Genomic DNA, 21,727 nt, shown 5'->3' with positions numbered 1-21,727 from the left:
GAGACTATCGTGTCCTTCCCCCTGGCAGGCATGGAGCCGAGTGAGGGAAAGATGGCCCCACTTAGCACAATAACATTGAATGACAGAAGCGACGTCAAACGACATTTCATTACTTTTTTAATTGCATTTTTGTGTAAATGTATTTTTTTTTTCTACTACAAGGCATGTTTACATTCCTTTTAATAGGAATAAAAGTGACCCAATTTTATTTAAATTTTTTTTAAAAGGACAGTGTCAAAATAAAAAACTAAAAAGCAAAATAAATAAGATATTTTTTTTTTTTTTTTTTAAGCTCCCTGTTTTGCTGAGCTTGCATGCAAACGCGAACGCATACGCAAGTCGCTCACCCATATGAAAACGATGTTCAAACTGCACATGTGGGGTATTGCCGCGATCGTTAGAGCAAGAGCAACAATTATATCACTAGACCTCCTCAGTAACTCTAAACATGTAACCTGTAGAAAGTTTTAAATGTCACCTATGGAGACTTTTAAGGGTCAATGTTGCCGCCATTCCATGAGCGGGCACAATTTTGAAGCATGACATGTTGGGTATCAATTTACTCGGTGTAACATTATCTTTCACAATATAAAAAAATTGGCCTAACTTTACAGTTGTCTTATAGCTAGATTCAGGTAGGGCGCCGCATCTTTAAGGTGGCGTAGCATATAGTATTTACGCTACGCCGCCTTAAGTCAGAGAGGCAAGTACTGTATTCACAAAGCACTTGCCTCCTAACTTACGGCGGCATAGCGTAAATGGGCCCGGCGTAAGCGCGCCTAATTCAAATGAGGATGGGGGGCGTGTTTTATGGAAATGATTGGTGACCCGATGTGATTGACGTTGTTTTACGAACGGCGCATGCGCCGTCCGTGTACATATCCCAGTGTGCATTGCTCCAAAGTACGCCGCAAGGACGTATTGGTTTCGACGTGAACGTAAATTACGTCCAGCCCCATTCACAGACGACTTACGCAAACAACGTAAATTTTTTAAATTTTGACGTGGGAACGACGGCCATACTTAACATTGGCTAGGCCAGCTATTTGTTGGAATAACTTTACGCCGGAAAACGCCTTACGTAAACGGCGTATCTTTACTGCGACGGGCGCATGTACGTTCGTGAATTGGCGTATCTAGTCATTTACATATTCTACGCCAAACTCAACGGAAGCGCCACCTAGCAGCCAGCGGAAAAATTGCACCCTAAGATACGACGGCGCAGGCCGTTGTATCTTAGCTAGGTTTAAGTGTATCTGAGTTTGAGCATACACTTAAACTTACGACGGCTTAGATTCCGAGTTACGTCGGTGTATCTACTGATACACCGGCGTAACTCTTTGTGAATCTGGCTATTAATTTTTAAGTAAAAAAAGTGTATTTTTTCCAAAAACATTGTGCTTGTAATACCGCTGCGCAAATATGGTGTGACATAAAGTATTGGAACGGCCGCCATTTTATTCTCTAGGGTGTCTGAAAAAATATATATATATATCTGGGGGTTTTTCTAGCAAAAAAAAAATTATTTTGTTCATGGACGGACACAAATATTCTTGACAGTAGGGTTATGTTCCGTCTATAAGGAGAGGCAGACATGTTAAATGGTTAAACATGTAATACAGCAAAGCCGAACGGCACCGCCCAGGGGGCGGGCCCTCTGGTCATAACCCCTCACCCTGCAGTCAGCAGCTCAGTTTTTTCTGCCTGGCATAGAAGGACCTGGCTCCCTAGGGGCCCAGAACTTTTTATTTTTAGACTTTTATTTATTTTTTGTTTTTGATCCTGAGATCTATTATCAACTGCCGGCTGGGTGATGGGCTGAATAATATAGATCCTTGTAGTCTCCCCAGTCTGTCCATCGAGCGTTAGCAGACATTTAGCTGCATGCGTGGTCGGCCACGACATTACCCCATTATTCCAGGGGTGGCCGGTGAGCTACATGCTCCGGAAGTTACTTATGACCGGGCTACTGCAGTCCGTGTCATGGTGGGCCATGGCCGACAGCCACCCCATACTGGTACAGTGGTGGGTCTGTCAGGAACGCTTCCAGTGGTCCCCACGGGACGGGTAAGCAGGTTCCTCCTGCACTGGCAGGATGGAGCAGCTGGGCATTCCTGGGGCGGTCGTTTAGGGGGTCTCTCTCCCTCCCTTTCCTCTCCCCCCATCCTTCCCTCCTTCCCATGGGTTGCTGGGCCTGCTGTTTTCCGGGGTCCCTGGGGGGGCTCCGGGTCCTGTACTGGAGGCTGTGCACTGTGTGGGGGTCTGGCAATTAGGGGGCCTACACTCGGAGGCTCAGCATTTGCGGCCTTTTTTTACCTCAGGATTCGAGCTGGCGCCATTTTCTTGTAGCCGCACTGTATTTTACAATGCAGCCGGAGGCCATTTTCTTGTAGCTCGTGCTTTTTTTTTTTCATGAGGCGAGCACCGGCTATTTTGTTGTGGTTTTAACATTGGTTTTGGCCTCTAGCGCTCAAATGGCTTATTCTGTACGGCGCAAACGGCAGATCACCTCAGAGACTCCTCAGGCACACACTGTGCTGGGTGTTAGTGCGGACCGCAGTGCTGAACAGTACCCAGGTCGGGGCAGTGAGTTCCTCTGGGGTTAACCCCTCGGTCTGTGGCAGCAAGGAGGGTGGGTTTTTATTTCAGTATACCCTGATGTGGTCTCTAAGTGGCTGTCAGGTGAGCAGTATGGCGTCAGAGGCTGGCACTTCTTCCCCAGAGATTCCAGTGATAGCAACTGGTCCCCCAGCACCTGCAGTACAGGTAGATGCTTTGTCGGCGGTCCTGGAATCATTTGTTGCCAGGGTCGAAGCAGTGTGTGGGCGTAAGGGGGTAAAAAGTGCCCCCTCCCCCCACCATCATCTGGGGGACAGCTCTGATTCAGACTCGGGTCTGGCCGTGGCGCAGGGCCCCTGTTCTGAGGTATCAGAGGACGCGGACCGGGACCTTTCGGACAGTGAGGAGGACTTTGTGTCCAGGGCAGCACAGGAGAAGGTGCTTGTTGGGGCACTTATCACTGCGGTGCGGGAAACCCTCAAATTGAAGGGTGCAACTGGGGCATCTGCTGAGGTGCGGGTCCGTTTTGGGCCCCGCAAGTTGACCCGCACTGCAAAGGTTTTTTCCTTGTGTCTTGTTTTGATAAATTTATATACAAGGAATGGGAACGGCCGCAGAGGACCTTTGTGGTCCGAAAACACATGGCGGTCCGTTACCCTTTTGAGGAAAGCCTTTTGATAAAATGGGCATCCCCCCGGTTGTGAACCCCCCCCCCTGTTGTCTAGGTTGAACAAGTTCACCACAATTCCGGTAAAAGGACCCTGCATTCAAGGATCCTACTGACAGGAGGTCCGACGCGGTGGCCCAGTCCATGTTCACCATGCTGGGGTCAGCATTGCGACCAGTATTGGCCATGATCCTGGTGTCACAGACTCTTACCGAGTGGGCAAAATTGTTGCACCGCGAGCTGGAGAAGCAACAGGCTCCCCTGGTCTGTGTGGGGTTGGCTGACCAGCTGGTGCATGGCCTTACATATGTCTGCGATGCAGCTTTGCATACAGCTCCCTTTCTCTCCAGAGCCTCAGTATCTGCTGTGGTACTACGTCGCCTGATTTGGCGAAAATGCTGGTCCATGGACCAGATTTCCAAGAAGGCTCTGGCAGATTTACCCTTCCAGGGTGAGAGGCTATTCGGAGCTTCGCTGGACGACATTATTAAGAATGCCACCGGGGTAAGAGTACTTTACTCCCACAATCCAGAAAGGGTAAGGAACCATGCCATAGGCCAGGGCCCTCCTTCTTTGCTCAGAAAAGGTATTTTTGTCAGTCTGGGCCCGCATTTAAGCATTCCCAGGCTGACAAAGGGCCAGCTGAGGGACAAAAGCGTCCCTGGATTCGCAAGAAAAACAAGCCTGCGAACAAATCTACGACAGCATGAAGGTTTGCCCTGCCCGACTTTCTGGTGGGGGGTCGCCTTTGCGAGTTTGCAGCTCAATGGACCTCCCTGCTTTCCGACCGGTGGGTTTGCGAAGTGGTACAAGATAGAGTTTTTTTTTTCTTGCCCACCAAACCTTCATCTTCTTCCGGCTCGTCGGAACGCCCTATTGGGGGCAGTGCAGGACCTGCTGAGGCGCGGGGTAATGGTACCTGTGCCGCTGCCGAAAAGGTTTCAGGGATTTTACTCCAATCTGTATGTAGTCCCGAATAAGGACGGGGTCCGTCCAATCCTGGATCTCAAAGCCCTCAACGCCTTTGTGAGGGTACGAAAATTCAGGATGGAATCAATTCGCTCTGTGGTCGCTAAACTCCATCCATATTTTCCATATATTCCAGGCATCAGAAATGTCTCTCCCTTTCGGCTTGGCATCAGCACCAAATGTTTTCACCAAGGTATAAACTAAAAAGTCAGTGCTACTACCGATACATCATATGGAAAGCAGAGCTCCCGGGAGCTCGATCCACAGTCGCTGGCTGCGTAGAATAATGAAGAAAAGGTGATCCGCACTTCGGTCGTTGCTTTTAAACAATTGACGTATTTATTGACAAGCCACAGTAGACAAACGCAATAGGAAAGGTTGACATGTTTCAGCTTATAAGGCCTTAGTCATAACCACCAAAGTGCTCGCTCCGATTCTGGCCTTGCTGAGACAGTGAGGAATCGCTATTGTGGGCTGCTTGGACGACCTCCTGCTCAGAGCCGCTTTGGGCTCAGACTTAGAGGAGGATGTGGCGATCGCCAGTCCGACGCTTCAGGAGTTCGGTTGGGTATTGAACCTACAAAAGTCGGTGTTGGTTCCGACTCAGCGCCTGGAGTACCTGGGTTTAATTCTGCACTCGAATTATGCGAGTCCTGGGTCTCATAGTGGCCACCTTAGAGGCGGTACTGTATGCTCTATTCCACACTTGGAAATCCTGTCCAAATGGAACAAGTCTCCGTTGTCCCCGGATTGTCAGATCCGGGTGTGTCAACTAGTCAGGGCTTCCCTGGTATGGTGGCTGAGATTTTCCGGCCCTTTAGTCCGGGAAGTCGTTTCTTCCTTTTTACTGGATGTTATAAGTGTCAAAGGCTTTTATTGACAATTACATTACGTTTATGCGAAGAGTCAATATTAGCAGTGTTGACCCTTCTTTTTAAGACCTCTGCAATTTGCCCCTGGCATGGTGTCAATCAACTTCTGGGCCACATCCTGCCTGATGGCAGCCCATTTATAATGGCGTAATCAGTGCTTGGAGTTTGTCAGAATTTGTGGGTTGTTTTTTTTTGTTAACCTGCCTCTTGAGGATTGACCACAAGTTCTCAATGGGTTATGATTATCACTTTTGCCTTATGGCAAGGTGCTCCATAAACATGGAAAAGGCATTGTTTGTCACCAAACTGTTCTTGGATATTTGGGAGAAGTTTCTCTCAAAGGATGTTTTTGTATCATTCTTTATTGATGACTGTGTTCTTAGGCAAAAGTGAGTGAGCCCACTCCTTTGGCTGAGATGCAACCCCACACATCAATGGTCTCAGGATGCCTGTTGACATGACACAGGACCAGTAGGACCAGTGTTAATTTCATTAACAAAAACGTTTTTGTCATAATTTTCGTCAGTGGCATTTTTACAGTGATGAAAACAAAACTAAAAGTACAACACATTTCTTTATCGTACATCACAGGACACAGAGCAGCCATAGGGTCTAAGGTGTTGGTTGCGGTTAATGATGTGCCAAGAGAGCTCCGTTAAGAAGATCCTTGACAGAATCAAGGGGCCATGCTATCGGATCCATTCAAAGTGCCAAAAAAGGTCAAAGTGAATGGTATCTGAGCCTCGAGGAAGAAGACGAGGTTGTTGCCTGTAATGCTCCACTTGTGAGGGCTGAACCCTGGGATCCAGCTCCTTGGTCACATATATGCTGTACCAAAGGTTTGCTCTGACAGGGTGCTGTACAGGTCCAAGGGAGAGGATCCCATATACAAAGGGGACCCAAGTCCTTGAAGGTCTGTCATGACAAAGCTTGCCGTGATGTGTGAAGATTGGACTGTTATCTACAGAGTCCTGCAGCAGGAATGTTAAGTCTGCATTTGTTTGCAGTATCTCTTTTAACCACTTGACAACTGGGCATTTAAACCCCCTTCATAACCAGACCAATTTTCAGCTTTTGGTGCTCTCACATTTTGAATGACAATTACTCAGTCATGCAACACTGTACCCATATGAAATTGTTGTCCTTTTTTCCCACACAAATAGAGCTTTCTTTCGTTTCAGAACAAGGGGGGGGGGGGGGTTGGAACAGGGTGGGACTTTAATTGTGCCTCTGAGGAGTGTAAAGAATGAAATCCAGATACATAAATTTGTAGAAAAATAGATACATTTTTTATTTTTCTGCCACAAGGCAGTACAAGATAAAAATTCAATAAAAGTACTTTACAGTCTTGAAATTTAAATTTGGGGTGTGCAGGTCCCAAACAGTGAAAGCAATGTGGCCAACGTGTTTCGCGGACAATTCCGCTTTGTCGGGGCCTTGAGAATTGCACAGTAGGATACCGAATAGGTTCTATGGATAAGATATAAAAAAAAACATAATATAATTTACTCATACAGAAGTTCAGATATATAACAGATACATAGATTAATACATTTGTTTAGTATGAATTTAAATACATTTCCTATAACATTATACAACAATTATTACAGATTGTATGTTGTATTTACAAAGCATGAAACACGGTTACACTGGTATGTTTAATATGCAGCGGTATCTTGCACATAGGGAAATTTATACTGCTACATATCTTTAGTAAAAATAAGTACAAATTGATGTATATTATTTGGTCTTTGTGAAAGTTATAGAGTTCTACCATGACAGAAACCGTCCTGCTGGTCTGCCCCCTCTAAAGAAGATGACAAAGTCGTGCTTAATCTCCTGGAGGTAGCGCGTTACTCGGCTGACGTACACCAGATACCCTTGGTTCCCCAGCAGCTCAGCTGGGAATAACAGATGTCGATGAAGACTGTTGTGCACCACCGCCATCCCATCTTTTTCTCTCGGCCCGGAAAGGACGACCCTCACCACTCATTATGTGGAAACCTTGCAAACCCGGCCCATCCAACAAGCCCTTTACCGAGTTCCAGAAGCCATCTGGAACACCATATAACAAGAACTGAACGGAATGTTGGACCTGGGAATTATCCAACCCTCCCAGAGCCCCTGGGCCTCACCTGTTGTAATTGTTCCCAAGAAAGATGGCACCATTCTATTTTGTGTAGACTACAGATGACTTAATGACCACACCGTTAGCGGTGCCTACCCGATTCCCCCTATAGATGACCTGCTGGATTGTATGTTTGTGGCCTGCTATGTCACTACACTGGACTTGAGCAAGGGTTACTGGCAAATCCTCTTAACCAGGGATGGTAGGAAATGGTCCGCCTTCATCACCCCCTTTGGGCTGTTTGAATTTCTCAGCATGCCCTTTGGGATGAAGACTGGCCCTGCCACCTTCCAGGGCTTTGTGGATCAGTTGCTGCAGGGCTGCCAAAACTTTGTCTGTGCCTACCATGATGACATTGCCATCTTTAGTGAAACATGGGAAGACCACCTCCGGCATGTGGGCACGGTCCTTGACCTAATTACAGGGGCCAACTACATTATCTGGCACGATAAGTGGCCCACTCCTCAGAATAAAAAACAGGTTATGGCCGTTTTATTTCAATCTTAGTTTTATTGAAAAGTTATTAGACAAGTAACAAATAGTGATGGACGAACATCTGACGGGGCGGTTCGCGAACGCTAACCGCAAACTTTATTAAATGTTCGCGAACCGCAAGTTCGTGGCGGGCCCCATTGACTTTAATGTCAGGCGAACATTAAAAACCTGCAGGTCATATTTGCAGCCACAAAATACTTACTAGCTGTGTACAAATAGTCCCACAACATGGACACTGACCTACCAGAAGTATTAAGCAAAAAAACAGATGCAGAAGTAAGTGTCAGCCATTACAGGCCCCATAAATGAGCCGACGGGCGTTCACCTGACAGCAAACAACTTTGTATTCTGTGGCTGGAGGTACATTAGGCATTCATCAGATACATACAGTGCCTTTCGAAAGTATTCGGCCCCTTTGAACTTTGTGACCTTTTGCCACATTTCAGGCTTCAAACATAAAGATATAAAACTGTATTTTTTTTTTTGAAGCATCAACAAGTAGGACACAATCATGAAGTGGAATGACATTTATTGGATATTTCAAACTTTTTTAACAAATAAAAAGCTGAAAAATTGGGCGTACAAAATTTTTCTGCCCCTTTACTTTCAGTGTAGCAAACTCTCTCCAGAAGTTGAGTGAGGATCTCTGAATGATCCAATGTTGACCTAAATGACTAATGATGATAAATAGAATCCACCTGTGTGTAATCAAGTCTCTGTATAAATGCACCTGCACTGTGATAGTCTCAGAGGTCCATTTAAAGCGCAGAGAGCATCATGAAGAACAAGGAACACACCAGGCAGGTCCGAGATACTGTTGTGGAGAAGTTTAAAGCCGAGAATCAGACCACTGCAAATCTACGAAGACCTGGCCGTCCCTCTAAACTTTCAGCTCATACAAGGAGAAGACTGATCAGAGATGCAGCCAAGAGGCCCATGATCACTCTGGATGAACTGCAGAGATCTACAGCTGATGTGGGAGACTCTGTCCATAGGACAACAATCAGTTGTATACTGCACAAATCTGGCCTTTATGGAAGAGTGGCAAGAAGAAAGCCATTTCTTAAAGATATCCATAAAAAGTGTAGTTTAAAGTTTGCCACAAGCCACCTGGGAGACACACCAAACATGTGGAAGAAGGTGCTCTGGTCAGATGAAACCAAAATCGAACTTTTTGGCAACAATGCAAAACGTTGTGTGGCGTAAAAACACAGCTCATCACCCTGAACACACCATCCCCACTGTCAAACATGGTGGTAGCAGCATCATGGTTTGGGCCTGCTTTTCTTCAGCAGGGACAGGGAAGATGGTTAAAATTGATGGGAAGATGGATGGAGCCAAATACAGGACCATTCTGGAAGAAAACCTGATGGAGTCTGCAAAAGACCTGAGACTGGGACGGAGATTTGTCTTCCAACAAGACAATGAACCAAAACATAAAGCAAAATCTACAATGGAATGGTTCACAAATAAACATCCAGGTGTTCGAATGGCCAAGTCAAAGTCCAGACCTGAATCCAATCGAGAATCTGTGGAAAGAACTGAAAACTGCTGTTCACAAACGCTCTCCATCCAACCTCACTGAGCTCGAGCTGTTTTGCAAGGAGGAATTTCAGTCTCTCGATGTGCAAAACTGATGGAGACATACCCCAAGCGACTTACAGCTGTAATCGCAGCAAAAGGTGGCGCTACAAAGTATTAACTTAAGGGGGCTGAATAATTTTGCATGCCCAATTTTTCAGTTTATTTGTTAAAAACGTTTGAAATATCCAATAAATTTCGTTCCACTTCATGATTGTGTCCCACTTGTTGTTGATTCTTCAGAAAAAAATTACAGTTTTATATCTATGTTTGAAGCCTGAAATGTGGCAAAAGGTCGCAAAGTTCAAGGGGGCCGAATACTTTCGCAAGGCACTGTAAGTAATGCCGGCCATTACAGGCCCCAAAAATTAGCCCACAGGTGTTCACCTGACAGCAAACAACTTTGTATTCTGTGGCTGGCATTCATAGGATAAATAAGTGCAGGCCCCAAAAATTAGGCATTCAACTGACATAAAAGGCCCTTTATGCCGCTGTATTTACCTAAGACAGGGACCATGAATTGTTATGGGTGGTGGCGGATATTTGTGGCCTGTCATGAGGAATTTGAATCAAACATGGTTTACTGGTCACATGTGTTGAATTCCTCCGAGATCCATGTCTCATTCATTTTTAGAAATGTGAGGTAATCAACACTGTCGTGAGCTAGGCGAGTGCGCTTATCGGTGCTGCATTCTGATGGCCCTCTGTGATGGTGGTAACATTTCCGCCATGTTTTGTTTGTACCGGGGGTCTAAGTACGTTGCCACCCAGTACTGGTCCTTGCCCTTTATGCTTTTTATATGGGGCACTGGAGCACGAAGGCCCCCATTTGCACTAAACTGGAAGCGGTGTAGTAGCCTGGCTCCTGCTCATCATCCAGGATAATGTCGTCCTTGTTCTCCTCCCCCCATCCACGGACAACACCAGGGATCCCAGAAAGGTTTAAAGCATGCTCTTCTTGCTCCTCCTCATCCGCCCCGACACCATCCTCCTCTGACTCCTCTTCAGACTCCCGTTGTTGACTTGTCTCAGGTGGAGTAGCCCCCCTGGGAATTTATCCAGCATTGCGACTTCCTCATCTTCCTGCTCCTGCAAGTCGACGGCTTCATCAATGACACAACGCAATGCACGCTCCAGAAAGAAGGAGTAAGTTACGATGTCACTGATAGTGCCCTGGCTTCAACTGACCAGTTTGGTGATCTCATCAAATGGCGCAAGTCGCGCATGAGCAGCTACTTGCGCAGTGAAAAAAAACAAGCTCCCCAGAACCTGTCCTGCTGCAGAGTTCGTACAGGTAGTCGTTAACTGCACGTTTCTGCTGGAGCAGCCTATCAAACATATACAAGGTTGAGTTTCATCGCGTCGGGCAGTCACAAATAAGACGTCTGACGGGCAGGTTGTGTCGCGGCTGAATGTCAGCAAAGCGAGCCATGGCCGTGTAAGATCTTCTGAAATGGCCGGAGAATTTCCTGGCCTGCCGCAAGACGTCCTGGACCCCAGGGTATTTGGCAACAAATCGCTGCACGACCAAGTTCATGACGTGTGCCATGCATGGCACGTGTGTAAATTTGCCTTGTTTCAGCGCGCTCAACAGATTGGCACGGTTGTTGCACACCACTTTACCAACTGTCAAATTGAGCAGTGTTAGCCACTGATCTGCCTGTGAACGCAAAGCTGAAAGGAGTGCAGGACCAGTGTGGCTCTTGTCTTCCAGGCACAACAGACGCAGCACAGCATGGCAATGTCTCACCTGGCATGTCGAATAGGTTCTGGGGATCTTGGGTGGCGCAGTGGAAGAGACGGTAGCATCAGAAAAGGAGGAGTCAGCCGAGGAGGAGAGGGAGGATGGAGGAGAAGAGGCGGCAGGCCTGCATGCAATCTGTGGCGGTAAAACCAAATCTACATGGGTGCCACAGGTTACATGCTTGATGGCCGTGAGAAGGTTCACCCAGTGGACAGTAAAAGTTATATACCTTCCCTGCCCGTGTTTGCTAGACCACGTGTCTGTGGTCAGATGTATCTTGGCACCGAGTGTGCCAGAGATACATTCACTTGCCACTGAACATGGCCATATAGCTCTGGGATGCCCTTCTGTGAGAAATATTTCCTTCCTGGGACCTTCCATTGTGGTGTTCCAATGGCCAAAAATGTTTGAAAGGCCTCTGAGTCCACCAGTTTATTTGGCAGTAGTTGAGGGTTATCCGACGTCATCGTTTTTTACGATCTAACATTTGGGCCACGGAAGCCTGCCTTTTTGCAGAAAAACGCGAGGATGACATGATGGAAGGTGGAGTGGAGGACAATTGTGAGTATAGAGGAGAAGGAGAAGAGGCTGGAGGGTGAGAGCCTGGAGTGTGGCTTTGTGGGTTCGGATGGCGTTGCTTCCACTGGGTTCGGTGATGGGAGGCCAGGTGCCTTCTTAAAGCCTCGTACACACGACCGGATCTATCCGCTGGGATTGATCCGCGGATCAGTTCCAGCGGACAAATCCGGTCGTCTGTACGGCCTAGCAGATATTTATCAGCTGAGATTCGTCTGGCCGATCGATTTCAAGCGGATAGAAATTTCTTAGCATGCTAAGAAATCTATCCGCTTGAATCGTGTCCAGCGGATTGATCCGGTCGTCTGTACAGACTCACCGGATCAATCCGTCCGCTCCCCTCCCTCGCATGCGTCGTAATGATTCGATGCATGCGTGGAAGTACTTACCTTCCAGCGTCGCGCACGTCACCGCGTCATCGCGACACGTCACCGCGGATGTATTCCGCGTGGATTTCGATCCGATGGTGTGTACAAGCCATCGGATCAAAATCCGGAGGAGGAATCTCCGCTGGAAACGGTCCGGCGGACCATTTCCAGCGGAGATCCCCTTAAGGTGGTCGTCCCTAGGTGAGTGAGGCTTACCGCGACTTATGCGTTGGCTACAAAGCCTGCAGATGGCAACACTATTGTTAGCAGCGGACCCGTTAAAAAAAAGCCCAAACTGTGGAGCCATGGGCCGGTGTCCTGGGAGCGCCAGATGTGACCGTACATGGTTGATGGCTCGCTCCTGATACATTAGCAGTCTGGTTTGGCCCTCCTGTGCAATGTAAGTTCGGCCTGCTTCTCCTTCCTATCTGCTGATCCATCTCTCCCTCTGAACTCCCCTCCTCTTCCTCTCTTGTGGGCACCCACGTGATGTCTGTAGACACGTCATCATCAACGTCGCCTTCCCCACCACTAACACTAGAGATCTCGGAGTAGGCAGCAACAGCGGGGACCAACCTCCTTGGGCTGATCTGGATACTGTTGTCAGACTGCTGAGTGGCGGCTGTTGCTACCTCCTCTTCCTGATCCAATGCCAAGAATGGCTGCGCATCGGAAATGTCTTCTGATGGATCAGAAAATAATTCCCGTGACTCAAGCAGAGGGTATATGGTGGTGGTGGTGGTGTTGGTGGTGAGCCACTCAACCAAGTCTGGTGCGTCCTTTGACGTAATCGAACGCACCTTGTGCCACTTCCCACTTTGGCTCCGGCTTGGTGCTCCTGCTCTATCCCTACCACCCCTGCGGAAGGGCCTGCCTCTTCCTCTGCCTGTCATTTTTTAAATGACCCTGTGACAAAAGTCTCTAGAGAAGTGCAGTATATGTGGAAGAAGGTATATAACACCCCGCTTCAATCTGTCGTTTTGGGGGGCCACTGGTTTATCGCACCAGTTATAAAACTTTTTTTCCAGTAACGTTTGTCATTGTGTGTAGCAGAGTTAAAGCAGCAAAACAGAAAAAAAAATTCTGCAGTACCCAAATACACCAGTCACAATGCTGCACAGTGCACAATACAAATCCACTATAATATGCTTTCCATGTTAGAAAGTATATTATAAGTGTATTACACCCCTATATACTGCACACCAAACAATAGTACACCTATACCAGTCCTTAAAAGGACTTTTGTGGACCTTTTAGATAGCGATTTGTTTCAATACAGCATGTCCCTGCTCCACACAGCAACCTCTCCCTACACTGACAAAAAGCAGAATGTAAAATGGCCACCAGATCAGGTCTATCTATAAGGTAGGGGGTATGTCCATGTGCTGAAATGTCTCAATTGGCTGTCCTGTACCACCTGATGGATGTGTCATGAGTCAAATATATATAGTCGAATATCGCCAGATGTCCACCGGTTCGGCGAACCACGAACAAGCAAAGTTTGCCGTGATCCGGGCGAACCGCCAGGCCATCTCTAGTAACAAATATACATACATTAATGGTATTATCATACCATCAAAACATCTTACAAATACATTATACAAACTGATACAAAACATCAAACAAACAGCCACCAAAGAAAAAAAAAAAAAAATTGACATACAGACATCCTCTATTGAAACCTTATTAGATCATATTTAGTTTCTATTCTAGTTTCCGTTTAACCATCTAGGTTTCTGTTGATTTCCTGAAGGCCTTCCAGGGGGCCCATACCTGCTGACATTTTTCAAGTATGTCCAATTCATATGCCAGGACGGTCTCCATCTTCTCAGTATGGTCCATTTCCACCACCCATTCATTCAATGATAGGGATTGGTTGTTCCGCGCCATTGGCGAACAATACAATCTCGCAGCTATCATCCAATGTCTAAGCAGACCCTTTTTTGATATTTTTATATGAGCCTGATGGACAACCGGGTAATTTGCGGTTTATTGGGGATTACCTCCCCTGTAACTGTAGTATACAGCGGCATGATCCTGTCACAATGTGTAACAATGATCCCTTGGAAGAATGACATCGCCAACATTTATCTGATGCGTCTGGAAATATGTGCTGTAAAGATGTTGGGTGTCGATGCCAGCGAGAAACAAGCTTATAGCTTGTCTCTTGGGATTTAGTTGCCAATGACAATGTGTGAGGGTAAAAGACTTTTCCCACTCTGCTGCTCCAATTTGAACATTTAAGATCACATTCCCATTTATTTGTAAATTTTGGGAGCTCAGGATGATTTTTTACAATAAGAATCTTATATATTGCTGATAAAACATGTTTTGGTCTAGATGGACTCAAACAGATTTAAATCTCTGTCAAAAAATGTGTTTAAGGGAATAGAGGACAACAAAGACAATAGTTGCATATATTCCTTCCATTGCCTAAATGAAGGCTGTTGTATAGGCATTAAGGGCCAGATTCACAGAAGAGATACGACGGCGTTTCTCTGAAACGCCGTCGTATCTCTGAGTATCTATGCGACTGATTCATAGAATTAGTTACGCATAGATAGCCCTTAGATCCGACAGGTGTAATTGTCTTACACCGTCGGATCTTAGGATGCAGTACCTCGGCCGCCGCTGGGTGGAGTTTGCGTCGTATTCCAGCGTTGGGTATGCAAATGAGGTTTTACGGCGATCCACAACGGTTTTTCGCGTTTGTTACGTCGTTGCTAGTCTAGTTTCCCGTCGCAAAGTTAGTCGTCGTTTTACCTGCCCTAACTTTACACAGCCCATGTTAAAGTATGGCCGTCGTTCCCGCGTCAAATTTAAAAACATTTTTCTTGCGTAAGACGTCCGGGAATACGAAAGTACGCTACGCATGTCGCCGTTCAAAAAAAACGTCACTTCGCGCAAAGCACGGCGGGAATTTCAAAACAGAGCATGCGCAGTAGGTCCGGCGCGGGAGCGCGCCTAATTTAAATTTGAATTTTTCCGCAAATCATTTGATCAAGTGAAAATGGCCCTGCACCATAGGGGCCAGATTTTTCCGCAAATCATTTGATCAAGTGAAAATGGCCCTGCACCATAGGGGCCTGAAATACAGTATGCTTTTTCCTGCCCGGCTACAGTCGGGGAGTCTCACCGCTTTTTTACAGTCCCTGAAGAAGCTGCCAACTGCGCTTAGCGCTGAGTCTATGTAAGCCAAGCCTCCCTGTTTTCCTTTATCTGGTGGGTGAGTTCCTATACGATACAGTGCACTCCTGCTCACACCTATTGACTACTTGACATTACCTAATGCATTGTTACCCCATTCTCTACTGGAGAGAGATGTTCTTCTTGCGGACACTGAAGTACGGAATCACCCGCTGCACTTTATCCGGCCACTGCTGATCGCGATGAACGCTTTAACTTGCCATACTCCTGAATAGGGGGTTTCTCACGTTTCTATGGCGGTGTTCTACAGGATATCGATTGTTGATCCTCCATTATAAGGCAAGGAGGGAACGGGAGGTTGCTGTTACGATATAACCTTCCCTTTTTCCTGTTGGTGGGGGGGGGGGGTTATTATCCACACTCAGTTATACGTACCTGTTTTTTACTTTACAAGTATTCTCTTATGGTTCACTGCAAAAGAATGTGCCCCCAGTACTACCTGGGCGAATAACTCTTCCCGCAAGCATAACATTTTTCCTTTTCTTTTTTCCTGCCCATGAATCGGACACTGTTTGAGAAGCAGGCAGCACAGCTGCTGATTAGTTTGCGAGCACTCTATTGTGCCTCCTAGGCGCCCTGTTGGTGCATTGCCTCCCAGAGACTAAGTCATGCTTTGTTTGGGTTATCAAACGCACCCAAGTTTTGGGGGTTGCGTGGGGTGGGGAGGAATTTGTTTTTAAAAAAGGTACAGTATTGTTTTATTGTGTGATGCTTATGGTTACATTTTAAGTTAATTCCTGATATATCTGGCAGGGGTAAGGATACTGATGAGATGTTTTTGTATCTGTGCCTGCTCGTGGGTCTAGGTGGAGATCCAGATGGGGATGGAGATGTAATTAATGTCCCCTTGCCACTATGGCCACCCTGAAGGTGATATCCTGGAATGTGCGGGGGTTAAACTCCAAATTCAAAAGATCCCTGGTATTCTCATACCTGAAGAAATACCACCCGCACATATGTATACTCCAGGACACCCACCTCATGGGGTCCAGAATTCTCTCCCTTAAAAAGCCCTGGGTGGGATCCTATTTTCACTCGACTTTTTCCTCTCACTCCCGGGGGGTTAGTGTTTTAATCCATAAGGTGCTTCCCTTTGTACTGATGGATCTAAACCTGGACCCTGACAGACAATATGTAATTATCCATGCTCTCTGTTATTGGTTGGATGTGGTGGTCGTTGGCCTATGTTTGCCCCCACCAGCAAGTATTGCAGTTCTACATAAAATACAGGCTATTGTTGCTAGCTACCCATATAATCTTGGCGGGAGACTTTAATATGGCCCCCGATGCCAATGCTGACAGGTTGAACCCTGGCCAGTCGACCGACTCAGCGTTGTCCCAGTGGGTGGAGTTACATGGTCTGAGTGACGTGTGGAGATGGAAATACCCGCATGGTAAACAATTTACATGTCATTTTGCAACTCATGCAACACTGTCTCGCATAGATTTAATTTATGTTAGCGACCCTTTGTCTAGGGTAAGTGCGGTGGCCCATCTACCACGTGGCAAATCGGACCATGCTCCAGTCATGCTGGACCTCTCCACAGACTTGATTGCTGATGTGGGACTTTGGAGACTTTCCAGATACTGGATCACGGACGAAAAGCTGGAACCACTAATGTTGTCGGAACTTTGGGACTACTGGACCCGTAATGACCAATCGGCTCCTCCAGCCGTGGTATGGGACATATTTAAAGTGTATGCTAGAGGTAGATATCAGTTCAATACCTCCAAAGTCAGGAAAGAATCCAGATTAGAACTATCAGAGGCTGAGACGGGCTTTGAGAATGGAGACACGATATGCAGAATCCCCTGACCAAGGCTCACACGCTGACATGCTTACAGAGAACTGGCGCTCCTTTGCGCTGCTTCTTGCCGTCGCTTCCTCCTCGCTCAGACCCAGCGCATCTTTGAACAGGGTGAGCGATCAGGTAGGCTGCTGGCCTGGCTGGCAACTGAACGGTCAGGGAGCTCCTGTATAGCAAGTATTAGGGATGAGGATGGTACTTTGCTCTCGGACCCTCCAACAATTAATGCCAGATTTGAGCAGTACTATCGGCATCTCTACACATCCAGAACATCACACTTCCTAGAAGAGTTAGAGTAATTTATTTTTATTTTTTTAAAAGGATGTAATTTATTTATGTACATTGCTTTTAGTCCCGAGCAAAGAGTTTTTGCTTCTTCAATTTCTTCTGAGAGATCTTTTTCTTCTGGGCAATTTCCTCCTCTGGTTTGGGGACAATTTGCTCCTTTTCAGTTAAGATCATCTCAATGTGGCAAGGGGAGCTCATGTAAGGGTTGATTCGCCTGTGAGCACGGTAGGTTTGTCTGCGCATCTTGGGAGCCTTGTTCACCTGAATGTGCTCAATGACCAGGGAATCACCATCCAAACCCTTGAGTTCTGCATTGCTCTCGGCATTCTTCAGCATGTGCAGGAGGAATTCTGCACTCTTCTTAGGCCAACGTCCCTGTGTCCAGTCCCACTGTTTGGCCTGCGCACACCTGCCAACACCTCCGTTGTAGCGGCGGAAAGGAACGCATTGCTTCTTTAAGGTGACATCTTTCAAATACTTGGTGGCCTTACGAATGTGCCTGCCCTTGATAGCTTGAGCTGTCTCACGAGTGTTCTTGAAGTGCACTCGCAAGTTGGAACCCTGAGCCTTGCATGATTTTGTTGGGTTTTCGGGGTCAAGCGAGCAGAGGACCATTTTGAGATATTACCTCAGGCCACTGTTAGAGTAATTTTTACACACAATGGACTTCCCAGCCCCCTCCGACTTCCATGATGGAGGCTGTGATTGTCGTGATACCTAAACCCGGGAAAGATCCAGAACTGTGTTCCTCCCATCGGCCCATATCCTTGCTTAATGTGGATGCCAAAATCCTGACTAAGATTTTGGCCAATAGATTGAACGCAGTGATACTCTCCCTAATTCATGGTGACCAGACAGGGTTTATGCCGGACAAGGGCACAGACATAAATATTTGTAGGCTCCACACCAATATAGCGACCTTCCGAGACCAAAACACTTGCAGGGCTGGTGCCTCACTGGACGCAGATAAGGCATTTGATCATAGGTGTGCGCACAGGGTGTGCCTGGGCACACCCTAATTACCCTGTGTAGAGAAGATTCCCCCTACTGCCCTGGCTTCCCCCGCAGCGCTTCCTATTCTCTACCACCGGCTGCTGCTGGGACACACAGGGATGTTTTAGAATGAGTGTGGGAAGGGGCCTGTAAATATGTAATTTACCGACGCCCTCCCTTTCTGAATGAACACAGTGAGTGAGCAGTACCATGTGTTTGAGCTTTGGAGTGCACCCCCTAATGCAATAGGCTGCACACACCTATGCATTTGATTCAGTAGAGTGGGACTTCCTGTGGCAGGTAATGGCTAAATTCGGGTTCAGATCTAAATTTATTAGCTGGATCAAGCTGCTGTTTAGATCACCCATGACAAGACAAGGCTGCCCACTGTCCCTGGGGCTTTTTGTCCTGGCCATCGAGCCCATTGTTATACTTCTTCACTCGGGAAACATGAGGTGAATGAACTAGAGGTGGGTCCATTGATGGAGCGCATATCACTCTATGCAGATGACACTCTTCTATATCTTGGCGATGACTCTCAATCTCTCGTGGCGGCCCTAGCGATTATAGATAAATTTGGCAGTTTCTCTGGGGTTAAAAATAACTGGAGTAAGTGCAGCCTATTTTGCCTGTCTGACCTTGCCCCCCCCTATGTCGAACTTGACCCCCCTACGTAGAGTCTCTAAGTTTAGATACAGTGGGGATTGAAAGTTTGGGCACCCCAGGTAGAAATTTGTATTAATGTGCATAACGAAGCCAAGGAAAGATGAAAAAATCTCCAAAAGGCATCAAATTACAGATTAGACATTCTTATATTCTTATATGCCCAAAAGGCATCAAATTACAGATTAGACATTCTTATGTGTCAAAATTACAGAAAACAAAAAAATGGCGTCTGCAAAAGTTTGGGCACCCTGCAGAGTTAATATTTTGTACTGCCCCCTTTGGCAAGTATCACAGCTTGTAAACGTTTTTTTGTAGCCAGCCAAGAGTCTTTCAATTCTTGTTTGAGGTATCTTTGTCCATTCTTCCTTACAAAAGTCTTCCAGTTCTTTGAGATTTCTGGGCTGTATGTCACGCACTGCTCTTTTAAGGTCTATCCATAGATTTTCAATTATGTTGAGGTCAGGAGATTGTGAAGGCCATGGCAAAACCTTCAGTTTACGCCTCTTAATGTAATCCCCTGCGGATTTTTGAGGTGTGTTTAGGATCATTATCCATTTGTAAAAGCCATCCTCTCTTTAACTTCAGCTTTTTAACAGATGGCATCAAGTTACCATCCAAAATTAGCTGAAATTTTATTGAATCAATTTTTCCTTCTACTCGTGAAATGTTCCCTGTGCCACTGGCTGCAATACAACCCCAAAGCATGATTGATCCACCCCTTTGCTTAACAGTTGGACAGAGGTTCTTTTCATTAAATTATGTGCTTTTTTTTCTCCAAACGTACCTTTGCTCATTCCGGCCAAAAAGTAATATTTTAACCTCATCGGTCCACAGAACTTGTTTCCAAAATGCAACAGGCTTGTCTATATGTTCATTTGCAAAGTTCAAACGCTGATTTTTGTGGTAAAGGACGTAGAAGAGGTTTTCTTCTGATGACTCTTTCATGAAGACCATATTTGTACAAGTATCTCTTTATAGTGGAATAGTTTACCACAACTCCAGTGTCTGCCAGATCTTTCTGGAGGGATCGTACAGTCAAACGTGGGTTTTGAATTGCTTTTCTCACAATCCTGCGAGCTGTTCTGTCTGATATTTTTCTTGGTCTTCCAGATCTTGCTTTAACTTCCACTGTTCCTGATGACTGCCATTTCTTAATTACATTCCGAACAGAGGATATTGACATCTGAAAACGCTTTGCTATCTTCTTATAGCCTTCTCCAGCTTTGTGAGCGTCAACTATTTTCAGTTTCAGTTTTTTAGACAACTGCTTAGAAGAACCCATGGTGCTGATTGTTGGGGCAAGGTCAGGTGAGTCTGGGCATTTAAAACCTTTGAGATTGACATTGCCTGGTCTTCCCAGACGATGATTGAGAACAATCCATGACACTGGCAGGTCTCAGCTTTGCAAAGGGAGCAGTGCATTCTATAAATTCTGCAGGGTGCCCAAACTTTTGCAGACGCCATTTTTTTGTTTTCTGTAATTGTGAAAGTGTAAATGATGGAAATAAAATCTAACTTTTATTTACATATAAGAATGTCTAATCTGTAATTTGATGCCTTTTGGAGATTTTTCCATCTTTCCTTGGCTTCGTTATACACATTAATACAAATTTTTACCTGGGGTGCCCAAACTTTTGATCCCCACTGTATCTTGGTATTGAAATCAGTAATGACCTGATGCAATACCTAACAGATAACCTATACCCGGTGTTGCAAAACCTGATTTTAAAATGTCACTCCCCTTAACACCGGTGGGAGGTGAACCTATTAAAAATTACGTTTCTCCCTAAATTTTTATACATTTTTCGAAATATCCCGATCCCCATCCCTGCCTCCTTCTTTCAAAGACTGGATGGAATAGTCTCTTCCTTTATTTGGGGCGGGAAAACCCCCAGAATAGCACAACGCAAACTGCAGCTCCCTCTATCCTTTGGTGGGCTAGCTTTACCATGCTTTAGGAAATATTACTGGGCGGCAGTTCTGATCACTGTTCGCTGGTGGTTTAAACAGACCAGATCCAACCCTGCGGTAAACCTTGAAACTGCTATTATGGGCTCCTACTCTGCTCTCACCAATCTAGTTTACAGAGGAACTAAAGCTGCCCCTCAAGTAACTCTCCCAATGCGTACCACGGTCCAGGTTTGGGAGAAAGTCACTGCGGCTGTTGCCGAGCCTGACTTCATCTCCCCTCATAACCCCAAAATCTTACATTTCAGCTCTATCCCGGACCCCTGCTGGCAAGCTACTTCCCTTCCCAGATCTGCGCGCAGCATATCAGCTCCTTTCGTGGATGCTATTCCTGTATCTGCAGCTGAAACACGTTGCACATGCACAGTTTCCCAGGGCAATTTCAGTAGAGCCACATATGATAGAGAGGTTTCTTATCTCCCGTGGGGTAGATAGAATATTATCCTCCTTATAAGAGACTCAGAATGAGAATCTTCCCTACACCGAGTCTGGAGGATGGACATACCAGACCTATCGGAGGAAGATTTGGAATCAGTACTGCAACAGTATATACCGACAGTAATCTCTGCTAGAGACAGATTTATTCAACTGAAGTTTCTGCATAGGGCCTATTATACCCCTCAAAGACTAGCCCGGATATATCCTACGCAGTCAGAACTGTGCCCAAAATGCCAGCAGACATTAGGAACATTTTATCATGTTATCTGGGACTGCCCCATCATCCAGGAATATTGGAGGGAAGTGGTCGCGGAGATTAACACTGCTACCAACCTTTCAGTATCACTGGACCCTAAGGTTTTTCTGGGTATCACAGAATTGGTGACACATTCCACGCATG

General features: G+C 46.2%; 2 protein-coding genes across 5 annotated transcripts in view; one reads left to right on the top strand and one right to left on the bottom strand.

The window, feature by feature from the left end:
• The window catches only part of SFT2D1 (SFT2 domain containing 1), a 775,689-nt gene that overhangs the window by 458,025 nt on the left and 295,937 nt on the right, over positions 1-21,727 (top strand). The gene's annotated exons all lie outside the window — the stretch shown is intronic.
• On the bottom strand, positions 17,293-17,894 carry LOC120937457 (60S ribosomal protein L17-like). Its single transcript, XM_040350709.1, has one exon. It carries the CDS (start codon positions 17,875-17,877, stop codon positions 17,323-17,325), a length of 555 nt encoding a protein of 184 aa, XP_040206643.1. The 5' UTR covers positions 17,878-17,894; the 3' UTR covers positions 17,293-17,322.

The sequence above is a fragment of the Rana temporaria genome, chromosome 4, assembly GCF_905171775.1.
Source record: "Rana temporaria chromosome 4, aRanTem1.1, whole genome shotgun sequence".
NCBI classification, from domain to species: domain Eukaryota; kingdom Metazoa; phylum Chordata; class Amphibia; order Anura; family Ranidae; genus Rana; species Rana temporaria.
Note: the sequence above shows the minus strand (reverse complement) of the source record. Positions and strands in the feature narration are given on the sequence as shown.

Excerpts from the sequence above, each read along its gene's own strand:
- LOC120937457 (XM_040350709.1), bottom strand. The coding sequence starts at position 17,877 with ATGGTCCTCTGCTCGCTTGACCCCGAAAACCCAACAAAATCATGCAAG.